Genomic DNA, 27,987 nt, shown 5'->3' with positions numbered 1-27,987 from the left:
ATGTATTCAGTAAATCTAAAGAGCCTCACACAGAAGAGGAGTTTGAAAAAGAAAACACTGAACGACCAGCTGCTGAGCAAAGACCCAAAACCAGGCGCAGGCCAGTCAGTAATCAGCAAGATCAGGTGCAACCTGTCCGAAGAAGACCTGGGAGACAACGCAGACCAACAACTCAACAACCTACCACTCCCTCCACCCTTATAACGGGTCTGGAAAACTCAGATTTTCACACTCCTTTCCAACAATCGAATGATAGATTGCCAGTGTTTACAAGACTAGAGCCGCAACCCGTAACCGAAGAGACGACAGAAAAACCATTCGTTTTCACTATGCCTCCGATAACTCATGTTCACAGAGGGTTCCCCAGGATACCTGATTTCCACAACCAACAGCAAGATGATGTATTCCAACCACAACCTGTAGTATTTGATTCTGAGAGTCCACAAGATCCTCATGACTTCGATAACAATGATCCTCATCACTTCGATAACAATGATCCTCATCACTTCGATAACAATGATCCTCATCACTTCGATAACAACGATCCTCCTCAGGATGACATTCCGCAACAGCCTTCTGAAGAGAACTTGCAAAACGATATAATCAATGCAGTAGAAAGTATAGAAGAGGAATCTAATATAATTCTACCTATTGAAAATGATCACATGGATGCTGGAGAAGTGACGGAAGGCGTCATAGAAGCAATCCTTACCACAACCACACCAAAACCATTGACGGAAGTTAACAAACCGTTCCCACGACGCCGTCCTAACATTAGAAATCGCTTGCGTACACGTCTGACCTCGCGAACGACCACCCCACCTCCTGAAGAGAACGAACCAGAGCTCCCAGCTGAAATAGAATCTGATATTCCAGAAGACTATCCAGAGGTAGCTGAATCCCCTGTGAAAACAACAGTAACTGAACACACGACTACACTCGCGCCCTTCAGGCAAAGAATCCATGATCGATTGAACCGACTGAAGAGCAGGAGGAGGAATAACACTCCACTCACCACAACGGAACAACCGGTGAGTGAGGAGGACGTCATCACGACTACTATTAGTACCCCAAGAAAACGACCCTCATCTAGAAGAGGAAGTTTGGATCCTGACAGATTCAAAAGGTACCGAAACAAACTAAGAGGCATATCCGAAACAAGTGAAAGCTCCGAGCCAGATGTCGCAAGCACCACAACAGAAAAGATTCCAGACACTAGCTCATTTACACCCAACTCCAGAACCAGAAGAATTAATAGATTTAGACCGAAGCTATCTCAGCGTGAAGGAGATAACGTTCTCGAAGTAAAAGAAATCCTGAGGACAGACCAAGACGTCCAGGAAACCTCCCGATCCATCGTTAAAGAAGAACCGAACTTCGGTCAGCCACCTTCGCCAGCACAAACGTCCCCAGCTGAATCCAGAACTATAGCGGTATCTCATAAATCAGCTGAAGCAGCAAAACAGAGTTCTCATCGTGCACATCAACATCCCGAAGATGAAGAACATACTGACAGAGGAGAGGCGGGGCACGACACTCCTGCCGACTCACCTCAACACCCAGACCATGACGCTGGACCAGGTGCCGAAACCGGAAGGAAGATCATTAACCCAGACTTCCGGGCTCGCTTCAGAGAGTTTTTAAAGAACAGAAAGAACCAGCTAAGTGCACGTTACCGGGCAACAGACACACCCGACACAGTAAGTGACTCCAAGGACGGTGAAGACAGCTCTCATAAGGATGTGCCGGAAACATCGAACCCAATATTTCCAGAGATAAATCAACAAAAAAGTCAGACCCTACGAGAACTGAGAGGGAAATTCCTATCTAACCGACAACTGAGTGATGAAGAAAGATCGAGTCGCAGAATCCCGATAAGACCTTTCAGAAATGCATTTTCTGGCACTTTAAAACCAGCACCACAAGAAGCAGAAGATGAGAAACTTGAGAAAGTTAAGGAGGGAGAGGAACATTTAGAGGAACAAGAGGAAAAAGGCAAAGAACATTTAGAAGAACAAGAGGAAAAAGGCAAAGAACATTTAGAAGAACAAGAGGAAAAAGGCAAAGAACAGTTAGAGGAACAAGATGAAAAAGGCGAAGAACATTTGGAAAAACAAGGTGAAGAGAGTAAAGAATATTTGGACGAGAAGGGCGAAAAGGTCGAAGAACATTTGACCGAAAAAGGTGAGGAAGGGGAGAAATATTTGGAGGAGGGGACTAGTGTTAGAGAAATTTCCTCTGAACCACAAGAAAAAGAGCTCGAAGCACAGGAAACTAAAAATATTTTTGTGAGCCCTCTAAATGAAGGAACAGAGCACCTCGAGTCGTCGGGTGGATTCAAACCTCTGTTTGGCCCATTGCCATCAGATGGGAAGCCTTCCCCGATCCCCAGACTCCAGCATCAGCAGGAGCCGGAAATAATAACAGCATCACCAGCCTCGGAGGACGGAGACATGGTGATGTCCTTCACGGTATCCGCAAATCTCGGAGGAGATTTGGAGAAACCTGCAGCTGAGGTGCAAAAAGAAGAAAACCACGAGCCGAAAACTGATCCACCATCGATAAAGACTGTCAGTGAGATTGTGATTAGCTCCTCCTTAGAACAAGACGACAAAGATTTGGAATTAAATGATTCGCAGACAGACACCATGGAAGAAATTTCACCCCGTCAATCTGATCCAGTTTTTCCAAATTCCACTGAAGAAAACTCACAAAGTTCCCCGGTAGCATCTGAGTCCCAAGAGTTCCCAGTACTCATCTCAGTGCAGCCTAGCCAGCCAGAAGCCTCAAAAACAGCAGAGCCCTCAGTAGAAGTGCTCTCCTCAGCCCCGTCTGTGCTTCTCATATCTCCTGAGGACAGAGATTTGGACGACTCTCCCGAGACTCTTGTTCCTCGAGTGTCAAGGCCAACCTTTAACCTTGGCGCAGCTGCCAGCCAACCCAAGGAAGCCGAGTCTTCAGCACCAGACTCCAACAGCGAGGAGGAGGAGGAGGAAGATGACAAGTTAACTCCAACACAATTCTCTATCACAATGGCAACAGACGCACCAAGACTTCCGTTAGAAATGCTCTTGCCGCTCTTCAGTACGCGGTGAGACGGTCTAATATTTATCAGCTAATCTGTTTTATTTTCAAATATAACTATTTTTTTAACCTAATTGTTAACTATTAATCTGAACTATCGGACATATATTCTGGAAATTGGGGAACAAGGATGAATATCGGGAACACTTCGGAACGCTGTTCTAAACATCCTTAAATAAAATTCATCGGAGTAAAGTTAATAAACCAGAGAAGACAAATTTAACACGACGATAAATTTAACACAACGATAAAAATGTAACAAAAATACCGTATTGTGAATCTTCACAAAAATATGAACTTTTCATACCGAAATGTTGGTGTCGAGTTCTTCTTCCTCCACACTTAACTCAAGAATTACTTTTACACTTTCGAATTACACTAATTTACATATTGATAGTAAGGTGTTTTTACTCACACACACATTCACAAACATACTCACACACTCACTCACAGTAAAAGATATGCACTTCTCACATTAAAAGATTAAGTAACAATAATCTTGCTGATAATAAACACGATAACAATAATGGGAAGGAAGGCGAGGAGGTGCTCGCCGCGCCACGACTGGTCGCCACAGAGAAGGGACGAAGTAGGGCGAAGAGCCGGAGAAACAGTAAACCATGAACACCAGAGCTAAATGTAGCTGAACTTGAGCGTCAAGTTCAAAGGAGTGTCGAGTTTACTTTCACCGTCATCATCAGGAGGAAATTAGGATTAAAGACCTGTCAACACAATTCCCCCCCCCCCCCACCCCCCCTTCACTCCCCTTGCACTCTGAACCGTCCTAGAGTGCTTCCTAGAGTGAAGACCAGCGAGTCCCAGTGTGTCAACCGTAACACGAAACTTGTATACATTTCATTCCTAATAACTTTACTCAAGGTTTACATTATTTTTAGTTATACGAGTCTTTTAATGCTGTATTATTCTCCGGTATTATCCATTATTATTAATGTTTAATTATATTATTCCTAGATGTAAGATTACGTGTGTGTGTGTGTGTGTGTGTGTGTGTGTGTGTGTGTGTGTGTGTGTGTGTGTGTGTGTGTGTGTGTGTGTGTGTGTGTGTGTGTGTGTGCAGAATAACCAGAGTGATAACTTAAGAGATAACAGCTAAGCACTTTCGACTTGTTTTTCAAGCCTTCTTCAGACCTGAACTGCACACTGAAGATCAGTGTTTTTGGGATTATTGTTGCACACATTATATTATATATATATATATATATATATATATATATATATATATATATATATATATATATATATATATATATATATATGCGGAAAATCCACAGAGAAATATGTCTGTACACGTGTGCACTGTACATATTTCTCTGTGGATTTTCCGCATAAAATGATCAGTGTTTTGTGATCGTCAATTGCATATATATATATATATATATATATATATATATATATATATATATATATATATATATATATATATATATATATATATATATATATATATACCTTTGATTTTATGTGTGTGCACATTAAACAATTAACTCAGCAGTACAGATTCAGTACACACGTGTACAGGCATGGTGCACACGTGTGCATCTCTGGCTGAGGCGGTGCTGGCAATGTTTAACATTGAATATGTTCACAGTATTTAGCGTGAAATGTTAGTTGTGAACAACTAAGTGTGCAATTAGTATGAACGTTGTTTGTGTCCTTAAACAGTGTGTGTCAGGTTTGGAGAACCAGGTGTGTAATCCTGTGTCAGATATATTGTCTTGTACATAGTTGTATCCGTCTATATGAGTCGTAATGTTTAAGTCTCATATAACAGAGTAAGGTCCTTTGTGTGTGTCAACCTGCCCCTCTTTACTGTGTCAGTAAAGACGTGTGTGTCAACCTGCCCCTCTTTACTGTGTCAGTAAAGACATGTGTGTCAACCTGCCCCTCTTTACTGTGTCAGTAAAGACGTGTGTGTCAACCTGCCCCTCTTTACTGTGTCAGTAAAGACATGTGTGTCAACCTGCCCCTCTTTACTGTGTCAGTAAAGACGTGTGTGTCAACCTGCCCCTCTTTACTGTGTCAGTAAAGACGTGTGTGTCAACCTGCCCCTCTTTACTGTGTCAGTAAAGACGTGTGTGTCAACCTGCCCCTCTTTACTGTGTCAGTAAAGACGTGTGTGTCAACCTGCCCCTCTTTACTGTGTCAGTAAAGACATGTGTGTCAACCTGCCCCTCTTTACTGTGTCAGTAAAGACATGTGTGTCAACCTACCCCTCTTCACTGTGTGTGTGTCAACCTGCCCCTCTTTACTGTGTCAGTAAAGACGTGTGTGTCAACCTGCCCATCTTTACTGTGTCAGTAAAGACGTGTGTGTCAATCTGCCCCTCTTCTCTGTCAGAGTCGTGCCTTTATTTCGTGTAAATATGAGAAGGAAAACATATTTATCGCCTGTATTTATTTTACTGCTTCACGAATACTTTGTACAAATAAAGTAACTATTAAATAAAATGAATTTTATTGCATGATCCTTCTGGCCTTTTATGTTTAGCATGTTAATGGTTGTACCACACGCCACACCCTACACACACGCCACACACTACACACACACACGCCACACCCTACACACACACACGCCACACCCTACACACACACACGCCACACCCTACACACACACACGCCACACCCTACACACACACACGCCACACCCTACACACACACACGCCACACCCTACACACACACACGCCACACCCTACACACACACACGCCACACCCTACACACACACACGCCACACCCTACACACACGCCACACCCTACACACACACACGCCACACCCTACACACACACACGCCACACCCTACACACACGCCACACCCTACACACACACACGCCACACCCTACACACACACACGCCACACCCTACACACACACACGCCACACCCTACACACACACACGCCACACCCTACACACACACACGCCACACCTCAGACTCAGGAAGTGTGGCAAAAGTAACTAAAGGGATACCATAAAATAAGACCAGTTCTAGGACATCTGTGATCGAGCGCCCATATTCACCCTTTGTAAAATCACATATCTTTACAATGTAAACGAAATAAAAAAAATTAAATACATGAAAAACTGTATATTTAAAATGGCGAATTATGGAAGTGAAAAAGCTGCCGTAGAGCCTTGGCGGGCCAGGATATCCCTGGGGGAGTGTGTAGCAAAAAAGAATACAGAGATTTTTATTCTCCACACTCTTAATCAGTATTAATCAATATCATACGAGGGAATGTCTATGTCTTCAGAGTTTGAGCCCACACGCTTGGGGTCAGCCTCACCCAAACTGGCAGAGGGAAGGGTCTGGAGTCCGGAATGAACATAGGCTGGTCGGGGTCGCCAAAATTCAAGCGAACAGCGTGCCAGGGACTTATTCAGACCCTCACGACGATTTTTAGCACTGTCCGCCAGCTATACTACTAAATATTTCGACACTGTATACTGGTGTAAACATATACATCATCACTGCCGTACCTGCACCACCTTCCCTCCCCCAGTACCTCACCAGCCCTTCCCCCTAGTACCTCACCCGCCCCCTTCCCTCCCCAAGCATCCCCCTCCGTCCCCCAGCACCTCTCCACTGCCAGTGTGAACCATTCGACCATCAGTCCCCCCAAGTCTCCGGTGCAGGTGTCGTCCAGTATACCTCTCGCCGACGATACAAAGGTTACTCATGAATTTAACAGAGCCATCATGATACCCCTCATTACCCTCCCTCTCACAGAAGCTCCCTCGACCCCCGTCTCAGCCCTTCCATTTCCCTCCCTACCCTCCCTATCCCGGGCTTCTTTAAGGTATGGATTTATTCCTCCAGTTTAAGGAGCCATGAGTGACGTCACAGGACTGCCTTAACCGACGGTGCGTTTAGACAACCTTAGCTTCCGCCTCACCTGGACTAGTGAGGATTGCTGGCGGATGAGGCTATTCACACACTGCACCTCTCTAGCTAGACAAGACTCGATTTACGGTGTAATGGAAGCATCCAACTGTAGCCGCAGGCAACGCAAAATCAATACCCCCGAAGTCTCCAAAGATCAGGGCACTATGAGTATGTAGATCACTGGTAAACACACTAGGCTGCGTAGACTATTAAGAGCGAGGCGCCAATAAAGCAAGGGGAAGGGGGTGGGGGGCAGCGGTGTGGCGACGGTGGGCGCCTGCGTGAGCATCCGGGAGGCGGAGGCGACGGCGGAGTGGACGTTATCTCGTCCTGGCCGACCAGTTGCCTCTTTGCTGCCGTACACCGCCCTGCTCACTCCCGCCCGCCAGCCATGGGGATCGACGCCATGGTGAGTGTTACACACACACACGCCCACGGCAACCTCTCGTCTTCCCCCTCCCACGGCAACCTCTCGTCGTCCCCTCCCACGGCAACCTCTCGTCTTCCCCCTCCCACGGCAACCTCTCGTCTTCCCCCTCCCACGGCAACCTCTCGTCGTCCCCTCCCACGGCAACCTCTCGTCTTCCCCCTCCCACGGCAACCTCTCGTCGTCCCCTCCCACGGCAACCTCTCGTCTTCCCCCTCCCACGGCAACCTCTCGTCGTCCCCTCCCACGGCAACCTCTCGTCGTCCCCTCCCACGGCAACCTCTCGTCGTCCCCTCCCACGCCAACCTCTTCTACTTCACGCGCTGCAACAACTTTGAAAGTTTTCAATGTGTATCTACATAATAATTCAATTTGGGGCTTCTAGAGTATTTGGCAGATTCCTGTCATCACGTGTCTGACAGACCACTGTCAGTGTGGCCACTAGTGGGAACAGTCTCGCACACAAGAACAGCCTTGACAACGCTATTTCTAAAGGCACCATTAGAAAAGTTTGAATGGAGTGAGTCCACACACGGCTGCCAGGTGTGGTACCGGGTGTCCTCACACCTCACACGGCTGCCAGGTGTGGTACCGGGTGTCCTCACACCTCACACGGCTGCCCGGTGTGGTACTGGGTGTCCTCACACCTCACACGGCTACCAGGTGTGGTACCGGGTGTCCTCACACCTCACACGGCTGCCAGGTGTGCTACTGGGTGTCCTCACACCTCACACGGCTGCCCGGTGTGATACCGGGTGTCCTCACACCTCACACGGCTGCCAGGTGTGCTACTGGGTGTCCTCACACCTCACACGGCTGCCAGGTGTGGTACTGGGGTGTCCTCCCACCTCACTGCCGCTGGTTTCCTCACCTGAGCTGTGAACCAAGTTATGGTAAGCCAGTGTTGGGGGGCGGGAAGCCTGTAAGGGAAGGCAGAAGTGACCTCAAGGAGCCTTAGGGAGGCTGGCTCGACCCTCACCCATCCAGTGCCAAGCCTTAGCCTGACTGAGTGACGCTCACGTGTGGCCCACTGTCGCGGCTAACGCCAACAACGTTAATGAGAAGCAAATATAAAATAACGAAGTTTGTCTAATAGTCAGCTGCCCAACAAAATTATAATCACAACTCTATAATTACAAGGGGTAATTTAATTATATGTTAAGTGCAATAAATTCTTGTTCAAGGTAATTTGCAACCGGAAGTTCCTCACTTCCGGTATGCCACCTGTATGGCAAGTTATCAATGAAGATAAGTTCCTTGGAATATTACCCTTAACACACCCTTCATAGTCTCATTGATCCATTGAGTCGTAGCTTTCCTAACAACATATACTACTGACTCCTATATCTCGTGTCTTCGCCTAATGTTGCCTAGCGCTGTCCTCCCGTACCTTCATATCCAACCTTGTGACCTCGTACAAGTCTTCGGTAACTCAAGCCAACCAAGCCTCGGCTACCACGGGGAAGTCATCGTACCATGCAGCAACTTGTCGTACCATAACCAGTCCTAACGTAGCCCAAACTGCTCCGTCCTAACACTATCCCCCTTTAGTCCTAGCACACTAGTTTACGTACTCAGCTTATAACCGTGGGACCCGGGTTCCAATTCCCGGACAGGACAAAATTGATGTGGGTACTGGTTCCTTTCACCTGATGCCACTGTTCATCTAGCAATAAATAAGTCCGTGGGAACTAGGCCATTATTCTGGGTTGCTTCCTGGTCAGTCAAGTGGACACCCCTTAAGTATTGGCTTCATGTCCACGACAACGAACATTCTAATCAAGATTGACCACAGATCACCAGGAGTCAGAAACGTGGTCTGGCTCGGGTTAGAGACGTGGTCTGGCTCGGGTTAGAGACGTGGTCTGGCTCAGGTTAGAGACGTGGTCTGGCTCAGGTTAGAGACGTGGTCTGGCTCGGGTTAGAGACGTGGTCTGGCTCGGGTTAGAGACGTGGTCTGGCTCGGGTTAGAGACGTGGTCTGGCTCGGGTTAGAGACGTGGTCTGGCTCGGGTTAAAGACGTGGTCTGGCTCGGGTTAGAGACGTGGTCTGGCTCAGGTTAGAGACGTGTATGAGTGAGTTTGGGAGGGTATAAACAGGAGTCGTCTGGTATAGACCAATACAGTCCTCCTACAGTTTCCTTAATTCTCATGTTCCTTTCCTTTTGACCTACAGTAATGCATCGTCTTGTGCCTGAATGTCGTCATTCTGAAGCTCTGGCATCTTAAGCCAACTTTATTACTGACAGTCACCGTGTCACAGACGCTGTGTCACATCACAGCGTCCACGATGTGACACAGATGCTGTGTCACATCACAGTGTTATATCACGGAGAATATTGATCTTTAGTTGTAGTAATGACAGGCAGTCCTCCAGAAATTATAGTACGTTTTGTAATTATGTGTTCGATAGTACCAATAAGTAGTAATGGAGCTCCACTAAGTACCTTTTAGTACTTTTTTGTAATAGAGTCTGGGAAAATAAAGCTAAAAGCCAAACTTAAATATTCCTAGGCCCAGGTAGAGCACATGTATGTATATATGTATGTATGTATGTATGTGTGTATATATATATATATATATATATATATATATATATATATATATATATATATATATATATATGTATGTATGTATGTATATATATGTATATATGTATGTATGTATGTATGTATGTATGTAGGCCTCAGATAGCGTATTCAGGCCTAGGACGGTTGGATTAGGTTATAATTAACAAATATGAACACTTTTTCTGGTGTGTCCAAATTCAGTACTACAAAAGTCCACTTTCCGGCGGTCCATCACCACACATCTGTACTCTCCACCATATTGGTACTCTAAGTACTTTCTTTAGAGGATGGTCTCTGGTTATGATATTGAGCTAGTGATGGTGATGCTATTGATCTAGTGATGGTGTAGTAATGGTGATGATACTGATCTTGAGATTGTGTAGTCATTGAGTACTTACAAAACATTAAACATACACAATAGCACCAAAGCCATAATTACCAATATCCTAATTATTCAAAGTGACGAATCATTCATTTATAATTTGAAAAATTATTGTAGAGAACTTTAAAGCCATTTCGCGCGCGTGTGTGTGTGTGTGTGTGTGTGTGTGTGTGTGTGTGTGTGTGTGTGTGTGTGTGTGTGTGTGTGTGTGTGTGTGTGTGTGTAAGTACCTAAGTGTAGTTACAGGATGAGAGCTACCCTCGTGGTGTCCCGTCTTCCCAGCACTCTTTGTTGTATAACGCTTTGAAACTACTGACGGTCACATATTCGGTTCTTCCTCACATATTGTAGTGTCAAGTGGAGGCACTTCTTCCTCACATATTGTAGTGTCAAGTGGAGGTACTTCTTCCTCACATATTCTTAAAATACCTAAACTCAAAAATGTATTTTACTCTACATTTTGAAAACAGTTACAAGAAAGGGTGCGTGAACACATGGTTGATATTTATTGATAATTAAAAATAAAAGTAGGAACAAGAGGATGGTCGTAGGGAGTGCTGTGAGCGGCTGTCAAAGAAAACTGTCATTGGAAAATGCGAAAAGAAAACGACAGATAGAAGTGTTTCAGGGAAGACTCAAACATTAACGTTCATTGCCCTTTAATATTCCTTTTGGCGGGGAACGGGAAATCTTTGCTTATGTTTCTCTAGGTCCACATCTAGGGCTTAGGCAAACTACCAATTTCACCAGAGTGCAATCCACAACAGTTGCCTAACTCCCAGGTACCCCTTCACGGCTAGTTTAATTTAAGATAGGCACGGGAGATAGCTAGGCAGCGTACCCAAACATCTTTCCATACTCCTCAAGAACAGCGAGGGCGGTAGCCTTGCACAAGTGAGTCCAGCAGTGGTGCGTAATGTTCACAGTTCACTAACCCCTAAGGCCAGATAGTAACCAATGAACAGGAAACCGAGGGATGGAGCGCAGAACGGATAGGTATGGAGAGACTGGTCACCTGACCACACATTCAAATAGTCACAAAAGTAGCGGTAGCAGGCGATTGATCACTCGAGTGATCAATTGATTACATTGCCCTCGTCAGCAGAGGATATATCGTGCTGGAGATGTCCCTATCACACTCATAATGCCCGTGGCCACTATAGAAGGGTACCAACAGGGCCACGAACCACTATATGGACGAAGCACCAACACTGCTTCAGGGTCAGCTGTACAATGATCACTAAGAAAGATAACAGAATAAAACTAATAAAATAACACTATGCCTCTCTCAAATTACATTATATAAAGAGTCAAGTTTTACATTAAAAACACAGTAAATATATATGAAAGGAGACGGGGAAAAAAGAGAGCGAGCGACGCAAAATTCTGCTACAGCTTTAAGTAATGAAAATGTCGCAAAATGGTAACGAGGGTGAGAGAATGTGAGCGAGGGAAGGAGAGCAGCAAGGACAGGCGTGTAGGGAAGGGAGAGTGAAGAGAGAGGACGAGAAGGAGAGAGAGGGAGAGTAAAGTCTCCGTGGCATATTGGTTAGACGCTCGCCTGGCGTTCCGCGAGCGCTTTGTCCTAGGTTCGTATCCTGGCCGGGGAGGATTTACTGGGTGCAAATCCTTAACTGTAGCCTCTGTTTAACCCAACAGTAAAATGGATACCTGGTTGTTAAACGATTCTTCGCGGGGAATCCGGGTCGCGGATTCTTCGCGGGGAATCCGGGTCGCGGATTCTTCGGGGCTAAGGACTTGCCCGAAACGCTACGCGTACTAGTGGCTGTACAAGATGTGATGATAGTGATGCCATAACATACAGTAACACACTGTTACTACCATAACAGTGATGGTAGTAATGTAACAACTCTTGTATATCTTCTATATAAATAAAAATGGAAATGTTCGTTTGTTCATAACCGCTAATCTCCGAAAGTTCTTCACCGATTGCTTTGAAATTTTCACACAATGTTCCATTCGCATCCGAGCGGGTTTTTATATCCATACTATATAGATGTCACGTCTGTGACGGTAAAAACATGTTTATTTGTTTTAAACTGTGTTTTTCATGTGAGGGAAATCTTCAAAACCTCTTTACCGATTGCTTTGAAATTTTGACACAAAGTTGCATTCGAATAGGCGCGTCTTGTTATATACCTATTATATACATGCCTCACCTGTGACAAGGAAAAAAAACATGCTTTTTTTCACAAACAGCGCCTATCTGTTGGACGTAAGAGCAACACAAGCTGTAATCTACGAAAGTTCTTCACTGATTGCTTTGAAATTTTGACACAACGTTCCATTCGAATACGTGCGTGTTTTTATATACCTACTATATCGATGCCATCCCTGTGACAGGTAAAAACATGCGTTTTTGAAAAACAGCGTCATCTATTGCACATAAGACCAACACATGCTATACTAAATAAGTTACAATTCCATTTCAATGTTTCCGATTTCATTGATAAATTGAATTTTCATAGATTTCGATTTATTTTCATTTTGATTTAATTATTTTGCGTGACATTGCGTTGGAATTGAGCTGTGTTGTTTACCATACCGTCCCTTTCGTGAGTATAGTTAATTCTTTTATTTTTTCATTATTTTTCATTTCGTTTTTTGAACTGTTTTTCTTATATTCCCGTGATGGGAACATCTGGGACCAGATTCACGAAGCAGTTACGCCAGTACAAACGTGTACATCGTTCCTCAATCTTTGATGGCTTTGGTTGCATTTATTAAACAGTTTACAAGTATGAAAGTTGCCAATCAACTGTTGTTAATGTTATAAACAGCCTCCTGGGGCTTCGGAGCTCATTAACTGTTTAATAATTGTAAACAAAGCCGCCAAAGATAGAAACATGTACAGGTTCGTAAGTGTTTGCGTAACTTCTTTATGAATCTAGCCCCCAGATCATTTGATGTTCCCAATTTTCTGATGGGAATATCAGATCATTTGATCATCAGACGAGGGAGTGGGGAATGGTGGGAAGGACGAGGGGACGGGAGTGGGGGATGGTGGGGGGAGGAAAAAGAGGAGACAGGGGAGGGAGTAATGATGGTGGAGGACGAGGGGAATGGAGGATGGTGGGTAGGACAAGGGGACAGGGGAGTGGAGGGATAGAGGGGAGGACAAGGGAACGGGGGAGGGGGTAATGGTGGGGAGGACGAGGGGAGAGGGGATTTGGGGATGGTGGGGACGAGGGGAATGGAGAATGGTGGGGAGGACAAGAGGACGGGGGAATGGGAGATAGTGGGGAGGACGAGGGGACGGTGGAGTGGGGGGGGGAATGGTTAGGAGAAGGAGGGGACAGGGGAGAGAGGAATGGTTGGGAGGACGAGAGGACGGGGGAGGGGGGAATGGTGGGGGAGGACTGGGAGACAAGGGAAGGTTGCTGTGGCTCAGCAACGCGTGACCGGGTACAGCAAGTATATAAATAAAAAAAATGAGGACGAGAGGGAGAGTGAAGAGAGAGGGAGAGTGGCGAGGGAGGATGAGAAGGAGAGAGGGAGAGTGGCGAGAGAGGCAAGAGGGATGGTGAAGGATGGGCAGGACACAATACACAAGCAGACACACCACATACACTATTCAGCTGGCGACCCGCGGGCCAAATCCGGCCCACGAGTCGTTCATCAATGGCTCTTTCATTCTCGGAGGAATCATAAAAATACAAGAAAAATCTTCGCTCGACCCATCCACCTGGCCGTTGTTGTTCCAACTGTACAAAAATATTATTCCCATGACGACTTCTGCATTATTACTTAGAGGGAACAACAACTTTGCTCCCCATAAAAAAAAGTAATTTTTCTCAGGAAAGAATATGCACTGAAGCTTATTTAAGTGACCTGCAGCCTTTGACCTGACCACGTTGCTAAATTTACATTGTACCTAATGAACACGTTTGCGATTTTTTGTTCTTTTCTCTCTATATAGGGAAATATATAAGCGTATATAATATATGTATGGCCGTCCTATCAATTTCAGCTTCATAATCGGAAAATTCAGGACTGAAGCTTTTCAGGGCTTCAGGGACGAGGGGACGGGGGAGGGGGGAATGGTGGGGAGGACTGGGAGACAGGGGAAGGTTGCTATGGCTCAGCAACGCAGGAGGCGACCATTGCAGGACTGAAGCTTTTCAGCTTCAGTCCTGCAATAATTCAATAGCCGTGATATATAGTGATGGTCCTGCCATGTCAGCTACGGTGAGAGCGGCAAGTGCTGTGGGGAATGTGCCAATAACTGAACACCGACCTTAATACAACTTGACCTGTTGGCTACAACTTCTTGTTTTAGATTCAGCTCCTGGGAACCAAAAGTTCCAAGCAGCACGGGCTATGGTGAACCCGTGGTACTCACCTGACACAACAGATGCGCTGTTGGCTACTGCTCTACCCTTCATATTACTAAAACACTTCAGGAAACAGCTTAATTATCCTGGCACGCTATACTCGTTCATTAACTCAAAATAATTGACTCAAATTGTAAGGTGCTTGACTTTGAAGTCTTGGAAGGTGAACACAAACATCATCACGGAACTAATTAGTCACCACTTACGAAGAAAGGTTGAGGGCCGCAGGACTACCAACCAGACATCACAGCGCTCATCACTTACGAAGAAAGGTTGAGGGCCGCAGGACTACCAACCAGACATCACAGCGCTCATCACTTACGAAGAAAGGTTGAGGGCCGCAGGACTACCAACCAGACATCACAGCGCTCATCACTTACGAAGAAAGGTTGAGGGCCGCAGGACTACCAACCAGACATCACAGCGCTCATCACTTACGAAGAAAGGTTGAGGGCCGCAGGACTACCAACCAGACATCACAGCGCTCATCACTTACGAAGAAAGGTTGAGGGCCGCAGGACTACCAACCAGACATCACAGCGCTCATCTCATCGAGACCTTTAAAATACCCGAGAAACTGGAAGACCAGCTGTGTATTAGGCCAAATGTAACACATATAACGGACACGAACTTTAACCTCAACAAACCATAACGTGACCATAACGTTGGACAGAAACATGAGCTGCTTTTTCACACATCTATAAGACAGCACGTGTGTGTGTGTGTGTGTGTGTGTGTGTGTGTGTGTGTGTGTGTGTGTGTGTGTGTGTGTGTGTGTGTGTGTGTGTGTGACTGTATCTGTCTGTGTACTCACCTAGTTGTGATTGCAGGGGTTGAGCTCTGGCTCTTTGGTCCCGCCTCTCAACTGTCACTCAACTTATTCCCCCCCCATCCCCCACCCCCCACAGGCACACACCCAGAAAGCAGCCCGTAGCAGCTTTCTAACTCCAAGGTACCTATTTATTGCTAGGTGAACAGGCCCCACAGATGTGTGTGTGTGTGTGTGTATTCACACAGTTGTGTTTGCGGGGGTTGAGCTTTGCTCTTTCGGCCCGCCTCTCAACTGTCAATCAACTGTTTACTAACTACTTTTTTCCACACCACACACACACCCACACCCCAGGAAGCAGCCCGTAACAGCTGTCTAACTCCCAGGTACTTATTTACTGCTAGATAATAGAGGCATCAGGGTGAAAGAAACTGTCTGTGATTTTTGCCCCGAAACGCTATGCATACTAGTGGCTTTAGGTATTGTATGTACTACCTCTATCTTTATGTACTACCTCTATCTTTAAATCCAACACAATGTTTGTACTGTAACTCTGCACCTATGTATGTACTTTTCCTAAATAAATTATTATTATTATTATTATTATTATTATTATTATTATTATTATTATTGTCTGTGACTGTCTGAGACGCTTAGGGATAACTCACCCAACTTTGCTAAGTGATTACTGGGGGATACGTGACCAACATGGGCTGAATGGGGTCGTCCCTGTTGCGTCTGTTGGCTCCTACATGATAAAACATTACGCACTTATGTCATAGTATCGGAGCAAGCACAGTACCCTCGGGGACTGAGCTGTTCACGGTGGACCATCTGGATATTACTTGGGTGACTATTACACACTGGGTTATGTTAGGAAATTGAAGATCCATCTTTCCTTTTTTTTCCTATGGAAACAGGAAAAAAGTCCCTTGCTCCTAAGGACACATACCTTTTACCCGACAATTTCATCCCTTAGGCCTTTAGCCATTTGACGTATTTCCCCTCTGACAATTTCAACGTTATAAAATCAAAAGATGGGTCAATGGCCACCCATTCCAGAGCCCAGGGGCCAGATTAACGAAACAGTTACGCAAGTACTTACGAACGTGTACATCTTTCCTCAATCTTTGATGGCTTTGGTTACATTTATTAAACAGTTTACAAGCAAGAGAACTTCCCAATCCACTGTTGTTATTGTTATAAACAGCCTCCTGGTGCTTCGGAGCTCATTAACTGTTTAATAATTGTAAACAAAACCGCCAAAGATTGAGAAAAGATGTACTGGTCCGTAAGTGCTTGCATAACTGCTTCGTGAATCTGGCCCCTGGATTACCGCCACATGTTGTTGTTATAGATTCAGCTACTCGGAATAAGTTCCAAGTAGCACGGGCTATGGTGAGCCCGTAACTTACCTAGCACAGGAGCGGGGTAAGTAGCACGGGCTATGGTGACCCCGTAGTGGACTTACCTGGCACGGGAGCGGTGAACTACCGCCACACTCTGAAGCTTTAGTCATAATAACTGGTAGAGGTCGTCACAAGTCCGACTGTCACCACCACGCGACCAGCGGTCTGGACCAACAATAAATGTTTAGACAAACTATGATAGATTTACCTTACAATTTAGGTTGTAATATTTATTAATAACAATTGTGTGTAACAACAAGAGAATAAAGAACTGTAGACTGCACAATAAAACACGACTGAGTAAGTGGGGCCTGATAGCTGAGTTAACAGAGCTTTAGATTCGTAGTCCTGAGGTTCTGGGTTCGATCCCCGGTAGAGGCGGAAACAAATGGGCAGAGTTTCTTTCACCCTGATGTGCCTGTTCACCTAGCAGTAAATAGGTACCTGGGAGTTAGACAGCTGCTACGGGCTGCTTCCTGGGGGGGGGGGGGTGTAACAAAAAAGAGGTGGTCGAGGACCGGGCCGCGGGGACGCAAAGCCATGAAATCATCTCAAGATAACCTCAAGATAACGGAAGTGGACCAATGTGAATAATAACTAACTGTTTACAGAGGCCACACTAGCAAGTGTCTCAAGGGTCATGACCTCTCCTATCTTACACAATAACAACTTGTCTTGGCAATAATAGCCAGGTATTGTTCTGTTTCTATATCAGAATACCTCGTTGAGAGGTGGGGGGGGGGGACGTGTCCGGTTGGGGGGACGTGTCCGGTTGGGGGGACGTGTCCGGTTGGGGGGACGTGTCCGGTTGGGGGGACGTGTCCGGCTGGGGGGACGTGTCCGGTTGGGGGGACGTGTCCGGTTGGGGGGACGTGTCCGGTTGGGGGAAAGTGTCCGGTTGGGAAGACGGGGGGGGACGTGTCCAGTTGGGGGGACGTGTCTGGTTGGGAAAACGTATCGGGTTGTGAAGGGACTGGGTAAGGGGTGTGTGTGTGTGTGTGTGTGTCGTGTACCCAGCGAGAGTGCCCAGTGCGAGTACTTCGTCTCTGAGCACACTCAGAGACTGGTAAATAGCACAACTCTAAACATGATCAAACTCAACGACACACTTACCACTATGCCTCAAGTAGCCTCAATAAGAAAAGGAAGCCCCGGGGCTGTCAACCCCCCCATCCCTCATCTATTCAATGCTCAGTTATACGCTTCCGTAACGTGGGAAAAAAAAGAATGGGAGTCTCAACGGGAAAGATACAGTATCGCCAGTTCTCGACGCATGAAAAAGCAGCGTGAAGGAGAAGCGGAGTTATATAGCCATGTCCAGGTGGTAAACACCAATTGTGTTATCGATCTATATAACCCAACAAACACACACACTAACCATAAGGTCTTACACACTGTAGCACCATAACACGGTGCTACACCTGGTGGGGGTTGTTGTCTTCGACACTTAATCGTTATAATGCTTAAACGCGTCCATCGTGAGTGTTGCTGTGTGTGCGTTGAGCGGCGCTTGTCCCAGGGAGCCACCATGGCTGGTCTGCTGGGTGGGAGAGGAGCCACAGGGACGGGGTGGCTGGGAGAGGAGCCACAGGGACGGGGTGGGTGGGAGGAGCCACAGGGACGGGGTGGGTGGGAGAGGAGCCACAGGGACGGGGTGGGTGGGAGAGGAGCCACAGGGACGGGGTGGGTGGGAGAGGAGCCACAGGGACGGGGTGGGTGGGAGAGGACAGGTAATGTCGAGACAGTGATGACGGAATTATTGATGAGTATGCACCCTAGTCGATACGAACGACGGGCTTACGCCTCCCTCCCTCCCCCCCCCCCACCTCCAGGTATACACGACCGCGGTGTATGGCGCCGTGGTCAGCAGCGGTGTCATTCTCAGATGTCAAGTATGAAGTGTGTGTGCTGGCGCGAGTTATGAGGTGACGTGTCATACCCCGCCTGGGTGACGAGTGTGAGGTGTGTGTGAGGTGAGTGTGAGGTGAGTGTGAGGTGAGTGTGAGGTGAGTGTGAGGTGAGTGTGAGGCGAGTGTGAGGCGAGTGTGAGGCGAGTGTGAGGTGAGTGTGAGCGCGAGTTACGCAGCTACATGTATCCTTACCTCACCTTGTTGCGTGATAAGTATGAATCTTCGTGTATAGTCATTTGTTGTCTCATACTAAAACGATAAGCATGAGGTTTGCCTTGGATAGCTACACAGCTATTTATACCTACGTCGAAATAGACGAAATACAGTACTTATACTTTTAGCTCATACTTATAACTATACCAGAGTACTTATTCCTATGCCCCAACGATGGAGCCCGTCCCTGCAGCAAATCCTTAATCATTTATTTACTTATTTATTTATATACAAGAAGGTACATTAGGGGTTAAGAGAGAACATAGAAAGGATGTTGATTTTATGCAGGCGATGAGTCACAATAACGTGGCTAAAGTATGTTGACCAGACCACACACTAGAAGGTGAAGGGACGACGACGTTTCGGTCCGTCCTGGACCATTCTCAAGCCATTCACAATCGGCTTGAGAATGGTCCAGGACGGACCGAAACGTCGTCGTCCCTTCACCTTCTAGTGTGTGGTCTGGTCAACATGTTGATTTTACATTCTTGTAAAGCCACTAGCACACATAGCGTTTCGGGCAGGTTTCGGGCGTTTCAGGTTTCACTGTGAGAAACCACACCACCCTTCAAATCACTTGGATAGTTAAATAGATATCTGGGATGATCTGAAGGCATATTACAGATAAATTAACAGTCTGCATGTAAACTGGCAAAGGAAGCTTTGTCGTACCAATTATTTTCAATTTTATTCTCAAGTTTTATTCTATTTTATTCTCAAGTTCAAGTGATTATTCTCAGGTTATAACGTTATTGTATTATAAATTGTTTGTTTAAAATATAAAAAGTGTATGTTGAAAACGTTTTCTTTGAAGAATTTGGCTTTCTGTAAACGGAATTCTCGGGCACACTGAAATAATAATAATAATAATAATAATAATAATAATAATAATAATAATAATAATAATAATAAATGTTTATTCAGATAAAAGTACATATATTTAAAATGAGTTACAAACAGAATGCTGCATTTCTAGATAGAGATAGTACATACTATGCCTAAAGCCACTTATACGTACAACGTTTTCGAATTCCATATTTCACGTTATCGTCAATAATACGCTGCATTAACGTTTCCTTGACCTTGGGGCTACCTTGAGTCGATTTCAGGGATCAACGTCCCCACAGCCCGGTCTCTGACAAGGTCTCCTGGTTGCTGGACTGGTCAAGCAGGTTATTGGAGCAGCTGCTCGCATCCTGATGATTCACAGCCTGGTTGATCAGGTATTTTTTGGATGTGTTTATCAAGTTCTCTCTTGAACACTGTGAGATATTGGCCAGTTATGTGTAGTGGAAGCGTGTTGAACAGTCTCGGGCCTCTGATGTAACCAAACATAATGAAACCTAATCTAAGCTAACCTTAACCTAAAGTAACCTTAACCTAAAGTAACCTTAACCTAAAGTAACCTTAACCTAAAGTAACCTTAACCTAAAGTAACCTTAACCTAAAGTAACCTTAACCTAAAGTAACCTTAACCTAACACCACGAATAGAAAGAAGACAATAGCCCTAATTATATAGTTGTTCTCAATCCCTTCCCTTGAGCGGGTCTCTTCCCTGAGGCAGGTTGTAATGCTTATACTTACGCCTTAATACTTATACCCCAATACTTACACTTACACCGAAATACTTAAACTTCCGCCGTAGTACGTGTATAATTACGCACCACCTCTCCTTTTGTTCCCTTTTACGCTCTCAACTGTGACCTACACGGTGCACGGTGACCTGCACGGTGACCAACACGGTGCACGGCTGGTGCTCCCTCCCACTCTCCGCTGCCCACTCCACGCACGCTTTGAAAAGTACTCGGACCACGTGACTCATACGAAGGGTACTGTGTGTGTGTGTGTGTGTGTGTGTGTGTGTGTGTGTGTGTGTGTGTGTGTGTGTGTGTGTGTGTGTGTGTGTGTGTGTGTGTGTGTGTGCGCGTGCGCGTGAGTGTGAGTGTGAGTGTGAGTGTGAGTGTGAGTGCGTGCGCGCTCACCTAATGGTACTGGAGCTTGTGGAGGGTTGAGCTTTGGTCTGTTTGGTCCTGCCTCTCGCATATAGGCTTCTGTGTCAACTTTGATCTATTATATCTACATTTCAAACTGTATATGGAGTCTGTTTCCACTGCCTCATAATACTGTATGTTTCATTTCTTCATTATTTTAAAACTGAAAAATATTAATTTTAATGTCTCTGTGGCTGATTTAAGTACTCTGTTTCCACCTGTGTTCCCTTGGTTGTGTACCACTCATATCAAGTAATTCCCTGGGGCCAGATTCACGAAAGCACTTACGTAGACACTTACGAACCTTTACATCTTTTCTCAATCTTTGGCGACTTTGTTTCCAATTATTAAAGAGTTAATGAGCTCCGAAGCACCAGGAGGCTGTTTATAACAATAACAACAGCTGAATGGGAAGTTTTCATGCTTGTAAACTGTTTAATAAATGTAACCAAAACCGTCAAAGATTGAGGAAAGATGTACACGTTCGTAAGTACTGGCGTAAGTGCTTCCGTGAATCTGGCCCCTGGTCAACAATTTTTCAAAAATTATCTGCTTACGAGATGAAAACCTGTTTATCATACAGTTGTTGTGCTGAATTAAAATCTAACGATTAGAAATGGCTGATTAGCAATTGTTTTATATGCAGTGGTGGTGCAAAATTCACCTATTCAATAAGTGGTGGATGTTGAACATTTTCCCAGGTGCCAATGAAGGGTGGGGTGGACGGCCTCACATAACACAGGGGGAAGCTCTCGCACAACTATCCCACTCACACAGACAACAGCGGTACTTTGCGGATCCTCCCTGCAGACCCGCCACAACGACAACACCCTACAACACCACAGAGCTACCACTGATGGTGGTCATCATGTATGCACCTCAAGAGTTGCTTTAGGTTATCCTACGTTCCCTCATATGAGCTGCATAACCCATTGGAATTGATGACAAAACACTCCCATTATGCAAGAAAACAATTTGAAGACTGATCTTGGATGAAAACTAAAGTTAATCAACAATTTTAAACAAATTCCGTTCTCAGTGACCCAGAATTAGTTAAAATTGACTGGATATGCTTCATAAGCATTTTGGCTGTATATAATCTATCTTATCAATTCCGCAAATAATCTTGTATGTAGTAATCATATCACCCCTAACCCCTTCCGTATCCAAGTGACATAAGGTTTAATTCCTTAAGTGTCTTTCCGCGTTGTATGTGTATACGCCTCATCCCTATGTTCTCATGACTGTCTTGCCTGCTTTAAACTTGCTGCGCCAAGTCCCTCCAGTACTTTCCGATACTACGCACCCCTCCCACCTGCTACTACGTACCCCTCCCACCTGCTACTACGCCTCCCTCCCACCTGCTACTACGTACCCCTCCCACCTGCTACTACGCCTCCCTCCCACCTGCTACTACGCACCCCTCCCACCTGCTACTACGCACCCCTCCCACCTACTACTACGCACCCCTCCCACCTGCTACTACGCACCCCTCCCACCTGCTACTACACACAACACTCCACACCACTAAATATTTCACGAGGGTGTAGTAGACAAAGCGGAACTTGAGTGGTAAGACCCACGCGGGTGAATGTCCCTGGGAATATACCTGTCAGAATATCTGTGTTTGTCTATACCAGTATTGATATCAGTGGAAATACTGAGGAAATCCCAAGGAGTCAATATGCCTATATAAATACCACCTTTAAACCTGTAACAAAACCCACATTAAACCTCTACCAATACCTAAATTAAACCTCTGTTATAGTATCCTGTGGTCACCCCAGTCATGATATCCTGGTGGCACCTCCTGGCCTACAGGGGCCCCTGTGGCACCCCTGTGGCAGGTGCCACAGGGGCTTATGGTGGCCCTTGCTGGCCTACAGGGGCCTGGTGGCACCCGCAGTGGTGCCCGCCGCGGCCGCTCCCACTAATTACACAGAGCCAGGGGTAGGGAGCAATTACCTGAACCTTCCGTGTCGACGATGGAGCCAAGATGGGTCACTGGGGGGGCTGACTTTGCCAGAGGAAGAAATAGAGAATAAAGACCAGTGCCATGTGAATATGACGAATATAAGCCGGATATGTTAAACGAGAGAGTTGCGTTTCTATAAAAAGAGGGCAATAAGAGAAGTGAGAGGCAAGGGAAAGAGGAGCCAAAGGTACGATGCGAGGGAAGAGGTGGAGAGGGTAGAGTGACGCGGGAAGTAGTCAATCCAGTGAGAAGAAAAGAGTGGGGCAAGATCTAATGGATTAGTGTTTTAACTTGGTAAACTTTGGACCAGGAAGTAAAGGGGAGAGGGATTGTGGGTTCTTGGTTCCCGAGCAGTATAATATGGGCCTTGATCACTGGGGAGGGTGGAGGGGCGTCCCGGCGGCCTGTGTCAGAGGTAACCTCCCCACCACCACACACCTCTCTCTCTCTCTCTCTCTCTCTGAGTCTGTGACTATATGTCTGTATGTGTGTGTATCTTTCTGTCTCTGTACGTGTCTGTGTCTGCTCTCTGTCGCGTCTCTTGTCCCTCGGTCTTGTCTCTGAATGTCTGCATGCTACTGTCTGTTTCATGTTTGTCTGTCTTTCTGTCTGTCTTCTAGTGTCTGTCTGTGTGTCCCTCGGCTTTCTCGGTTTCACTCATCTCCCTATCCCCCCCCCATTTCTCTCCTTTCTCTCTCTCTCCCCGTCTCTCCTTCTCTCACAGAACTTGTAATGTATTATTATAAATTAGGGGGGCCTGACGGTTGAGTGGACAGCGCTCGGTATTCGTAATCCTAAGAGTCCGGGTTCGATCTCCTGCGGAAACAAATGGGCAGAGTTTCTTTAAACCTGATGTTCCTATTCACCTAGCAGTAAATATTCACCTGTGAGTTAGACAGCTGCTACGGGCTGCTTCTTGGGGATGTACGTGTGAAAATTAGAATTAAGGCCTTGCCCGAAACACTATGCGTGCTAGTGGCTTTACAAGAATATAAGAACTCTTGTATATATAAATAAACATAAACGAACTAAATCAATAGCTGAAAAAACTGTTCAAAAACTATCAGGAAACAAAAATCATAATTTCAGTGTTTCAAAAATGTTTCACAGTGCTCTAAGACAAAATAATTTGGATTTTTTTTTTTTTTTTTTTTAATTTAGCCTGATGGGAACCAGTGGCAAATGTCTCCGGTTCGTGGGGTCCAGTATGTTAATGTGGAACTCCGTTTTCTCTTGAAACGTGGCGACCCCGACCCGACAATGTTGGGTACGCACCCTACAGCAATTATGGTGCAAAGTTGGGTGATGCTAGCCCCATGCATCTGGCCTCCAGCCTCGAACATACATTCTAATTTGTAGACAAGGATGTACCGAGCGCCCGAGTGTGACTGTACCCAAGCGTACTGTGCACCTGCCTAAGAGTGACGGTACTGGGGCTTGTGCTGCTGAGGAAGTGTGCAGCTGCCGGAGCGTGTGCAGCTGCTGGAGAGCGTGCAGCTGCCGGAGCGTGTGCAGCTGCTGGAGAGCGTGCAGCTGCCGGAGCGTGTGCAGCTGCTGGAGAGCGTGCAGCTGCCGGAGAGCGTGCAGCTGCTGGAGAGCGTGCAGCTGACGGAGAGCGTGCAGCTGCTGGAGAGCGTGCAGCTGACGGAGAGCGTGCAGCTGCTGGAGAGCGTGCAGCTGCTGGAGAGCGTGCAGCTGACGGAGAGCGTGCAGCTGCTGGAGAGCGTGCAGCTGACGGAGAGCGTGCAGCTGCTGGAGAGCGTGCAGCTGCTGGAGAGCGTGCAGCTGACGGAGAGCGTGCAGCTGCTGGAGAGCGTGCAGCTGCTGGAGAGCGTGCAGCTGACGGAGAGCGTGCAGCTGCTGGAGATCATGCAGCTGCCGGAGCGTGTGCAGCTGACGGAGAGCGTGCAGCTGACGGAGAGCGTGCAGCTGGTAGTGTCTCGAGAAATGCTCCGGTAATTGCTCACCTTTCATGAATAAACTATTGTAATTAATCTAACCGTTACTTCACATTATTAAACAAAGTAATCAATACAAATGCACGCATACTCCCCAAACAAGCACACGCAACAAAGACACCAGCAACAGCGTGGCCTCGTCACAGACAACAAACAAAGACACCAGCAACAGCGTGGCCTCGTCACAGACAACATAAACTGGTGGCACCGACTCGAAGGACCAAACCTTAGGCTGTATGGTCTCCGGACAACGAGGCGAGGGCCAGTCTGACACAATATGAGCCAAATTTATGAAGCCTAACATGACATCCCTGGAATACTGCAGTGCCTTCAAATGTACTATTATATATATATATATATATATATATATATATATATATATATATATATATATATATATATATATATATATATATATATATATATATATATATGCGAACAAGCCTGAATGGTCCCCAGGACAATATATATATATATATATATATATATATATATATATATATATATATATATATATATATATATATATATATATATATATATGACAATGTCAGACCACGGAGGAAAAATGAAACAGGAATTTCCTTAAGTACTTTCGTATATTAATACATCTTCAGAATATATATGTATGTGTGTGTGTGTGTGTGTGTGAAATATGAGTATGCGTGTGTGTATTCACCTAGTTGTATTCACCTAGTTGTGATTGCGGGGGTTGAGCTTTGCTCTTTCGGCCCGCCTCTCAACTATTAATCAACTGTTACTACTATTTTTTTCCTCCACACAACACACACCCCAGGAAGCAGCCCGTGACAACTGATTAACTCCCAGGTACCTATTTACTGCTAGGTAACAGGGACATCAGGGGAAAGAAACTCGGCCCATTGTTTCTCACCGGCCCCAAGGATCGAACCCGGGACTACAGCATCACGCGTCCAGAATGCTGTCCACTTAGCCACCGGCCCTCACAGGGCCGGTGGCGTGTGTGTGTGTACTCACCTAGTTGTGTTTGTGGGGGTTGAGCTCTGGCTCTTTGGTCCCGCCTCTCAACCGTCAATCAACTGATGTACAGATTCCTGAGCCTACTGGGCTCTGTCATATCTACATTTGAAACTGTGTATGGAGTCAGCCTCCACCACATCACTTCCTAGTGCATTCCATTTACTAACTACTCTGACACTGAAAAAGTTCTTTCTAATGTCTCTGAGTGTGTGTGTGTGTGTGTGTGTGTGTGTGTGTGTGTGTGTGTGTACTCACCTAATTGTACTCACCTAATTGTGCTTGCGGGGGTTGAGCTCTGGCTCTTTGGTCCCGCCTCTCAACCGTCAATCAACTGGTGTACAGATTCCTGAGCCTATTGGGCTCTATCATATCTACATTTGAAACTGTGAATGGAGTCAGCCTCCACCACATCACTTCCTAATGCATTCCATTTGCTAACTACTCTGACACTGAAAAAGTTCTTTCTAACGTCTCTGTGGCTCATTTGGGTACTCAGCTTCCACCTGTGTCCCCTTGTTCGCGTCCCACCAGTGTTGAAAAGTTCATCCTTGTTTACCCGGTCGATTCCCCTGAGGATTTTGTAGGTTGTGATCATGTCCCCCCTTACTCTTCTGTCTTCCAGTGTCGTGAGGTGCATTTCCCGCAGCCTTTCCTCATAACTCATGCCTCTTAGTTCTGGGACTAGTCTAGTAGCATACCTTTGGACTTTTTCCAGCTTCGTCTTGTGCTTGACAAGGTACGGGCTCCATGCTGGGGCCGCATACTCCAGGATTGGTCTTACATATGTGGTGTACTTACATATGTGGTGTGTGTGTGTGTGTGTGTGTGTGTGTGTGTGTGTGTGTGTGTGTGTGTGTGTGTGTGTGTGTGTGTGTGTGTTTACTAGTTGTGTTTTTACGGGGGTTGAGCTTTGCTCTTTCGGCCCGCCTCTCAACTGTCAATCAACTGTTTACTAACTACTTTTTTTTTCCCACACCACACACACACCCTAGGAAGCAGCCCGTGACAGCTGACTAACTCCCAGGTACCTATTTACTGCTAGGTAACAGGGGCACTTAGGGTGAAAGAAACTTTGCCCATTTGTTTCTGCCTCGTGCGGGAATCGAACCCGCGCCACAGAATTACGAGTCCTGCGCGCTATCCACCAGGCTACGGGGCCCCAATATCATATTGTGTGTGTGATATGATATAAATATGGCAAATATGATATTGTGTGTGTGTGTGTGTGTGTGTGTGTGTGTGTGTGTGTGTGTGTGTGTGTGTGTGTGTGTGTGTGTGTGTGTGTGTGTGTGTGTGTGCGTGCGTGTGTGTGTGTGTGTGTGTTACTTTAAATATTCGTTTGTAACGATAAATACAATAAGTGAAAACTTTCCTTGTCAATGTATTTCACTGGCTGTTGGTGCAGCGGTTAACCCTGTTGTCAGGAGCACCGCGGGGCCCCGCTGAACGCCTTTACCTGCCATCAAACTCCCCGTTTAACGCCAACAAGTTCAGGTGATCGATTCTACTTCTTGCTAGCCAGGAAAGAGATGTTTACGTAATACAAATTTCATGATATTGGATGTCGATACAGCGAGCGATGTGTAGCGGCAACTGCAGCACGAATGTGAGCAGGAGGGCCACCGGGCTCCGACTGATGGAGTCGATACCCTCCACAGGGAAGGCTCCTGGCCGGGAAATCACATACCAACATTCCATCTTTGATTACTGCTTGATCAATTCTTTAAAGTATTTTAGGAATTTGAAGAAAAAACAAGTCGCTTAGTAAACAATAGAACCGATCATTTATCCTCTCAATATGGGTAATTATCTTTTGAATTAACAGTGTGCAGTTCAGCCGGAAGCCTCCGTCCCCTATGCTCTCAAGTGTTCGACAACCAGAGGCAGCTTAAGACACTGAGGCGAAAACAACTGTTATATTCTGCAAGCCACTTGGGCTGGACGGTAGAGCGACGGTCTCGCTTCATGCATGTCGCCGTTCAATCCCCGACCGTCCAAGTGGTTGGGCACCATTCCTTTCCCCCCCGTCCCATCCCAAATCCTTA

General features: G+C 46.0%; 1 protein-coding gene across 1 annotated transcript; it reads left to right on the top strand.

Annotated features, from left to right (window-relative positions):
- LOC138367264 (uro-adherence factor A-like) lies at window positions 1-27,834 on the top strand. The gene is made up of 4 exons (XM_069328678.1): window positions 1-125; window positions 356-3,091; window positions 24,440-24,940; window positions 27,768-27,834. The coding sequence occupies exons 1-4, from the start codon at window positions 1-3 to the stop codon at window positions 27,832-27,834; spliced, it is 3,429 nt and encodes a 1,142-aa protein (XP_069184779.1).
- Window positions 27,835-27,987: the final 153 nt, after the last annotated feature.

Source organism: Procambarus clarkii, chromosome 21 (assembly GCF_040958095.1).
Source record: "Procambarus clarkii isolate CNS0578487 chromosome 21, FALCON_Pclarkii_2.0, whole genome shotgun sequence".
Lineage (NCBI taxonomy): Eukaryota > Metazoa > Arthropoda > Malacostraca > Decapoda > Cambaridae > Procambarus > Procambarus clarkii.
The sequence above is the reverse complement of the archived record's forward strand: the minus strand, read 5'-3'. Positions and strand labels throughout refer to the sequence as shown.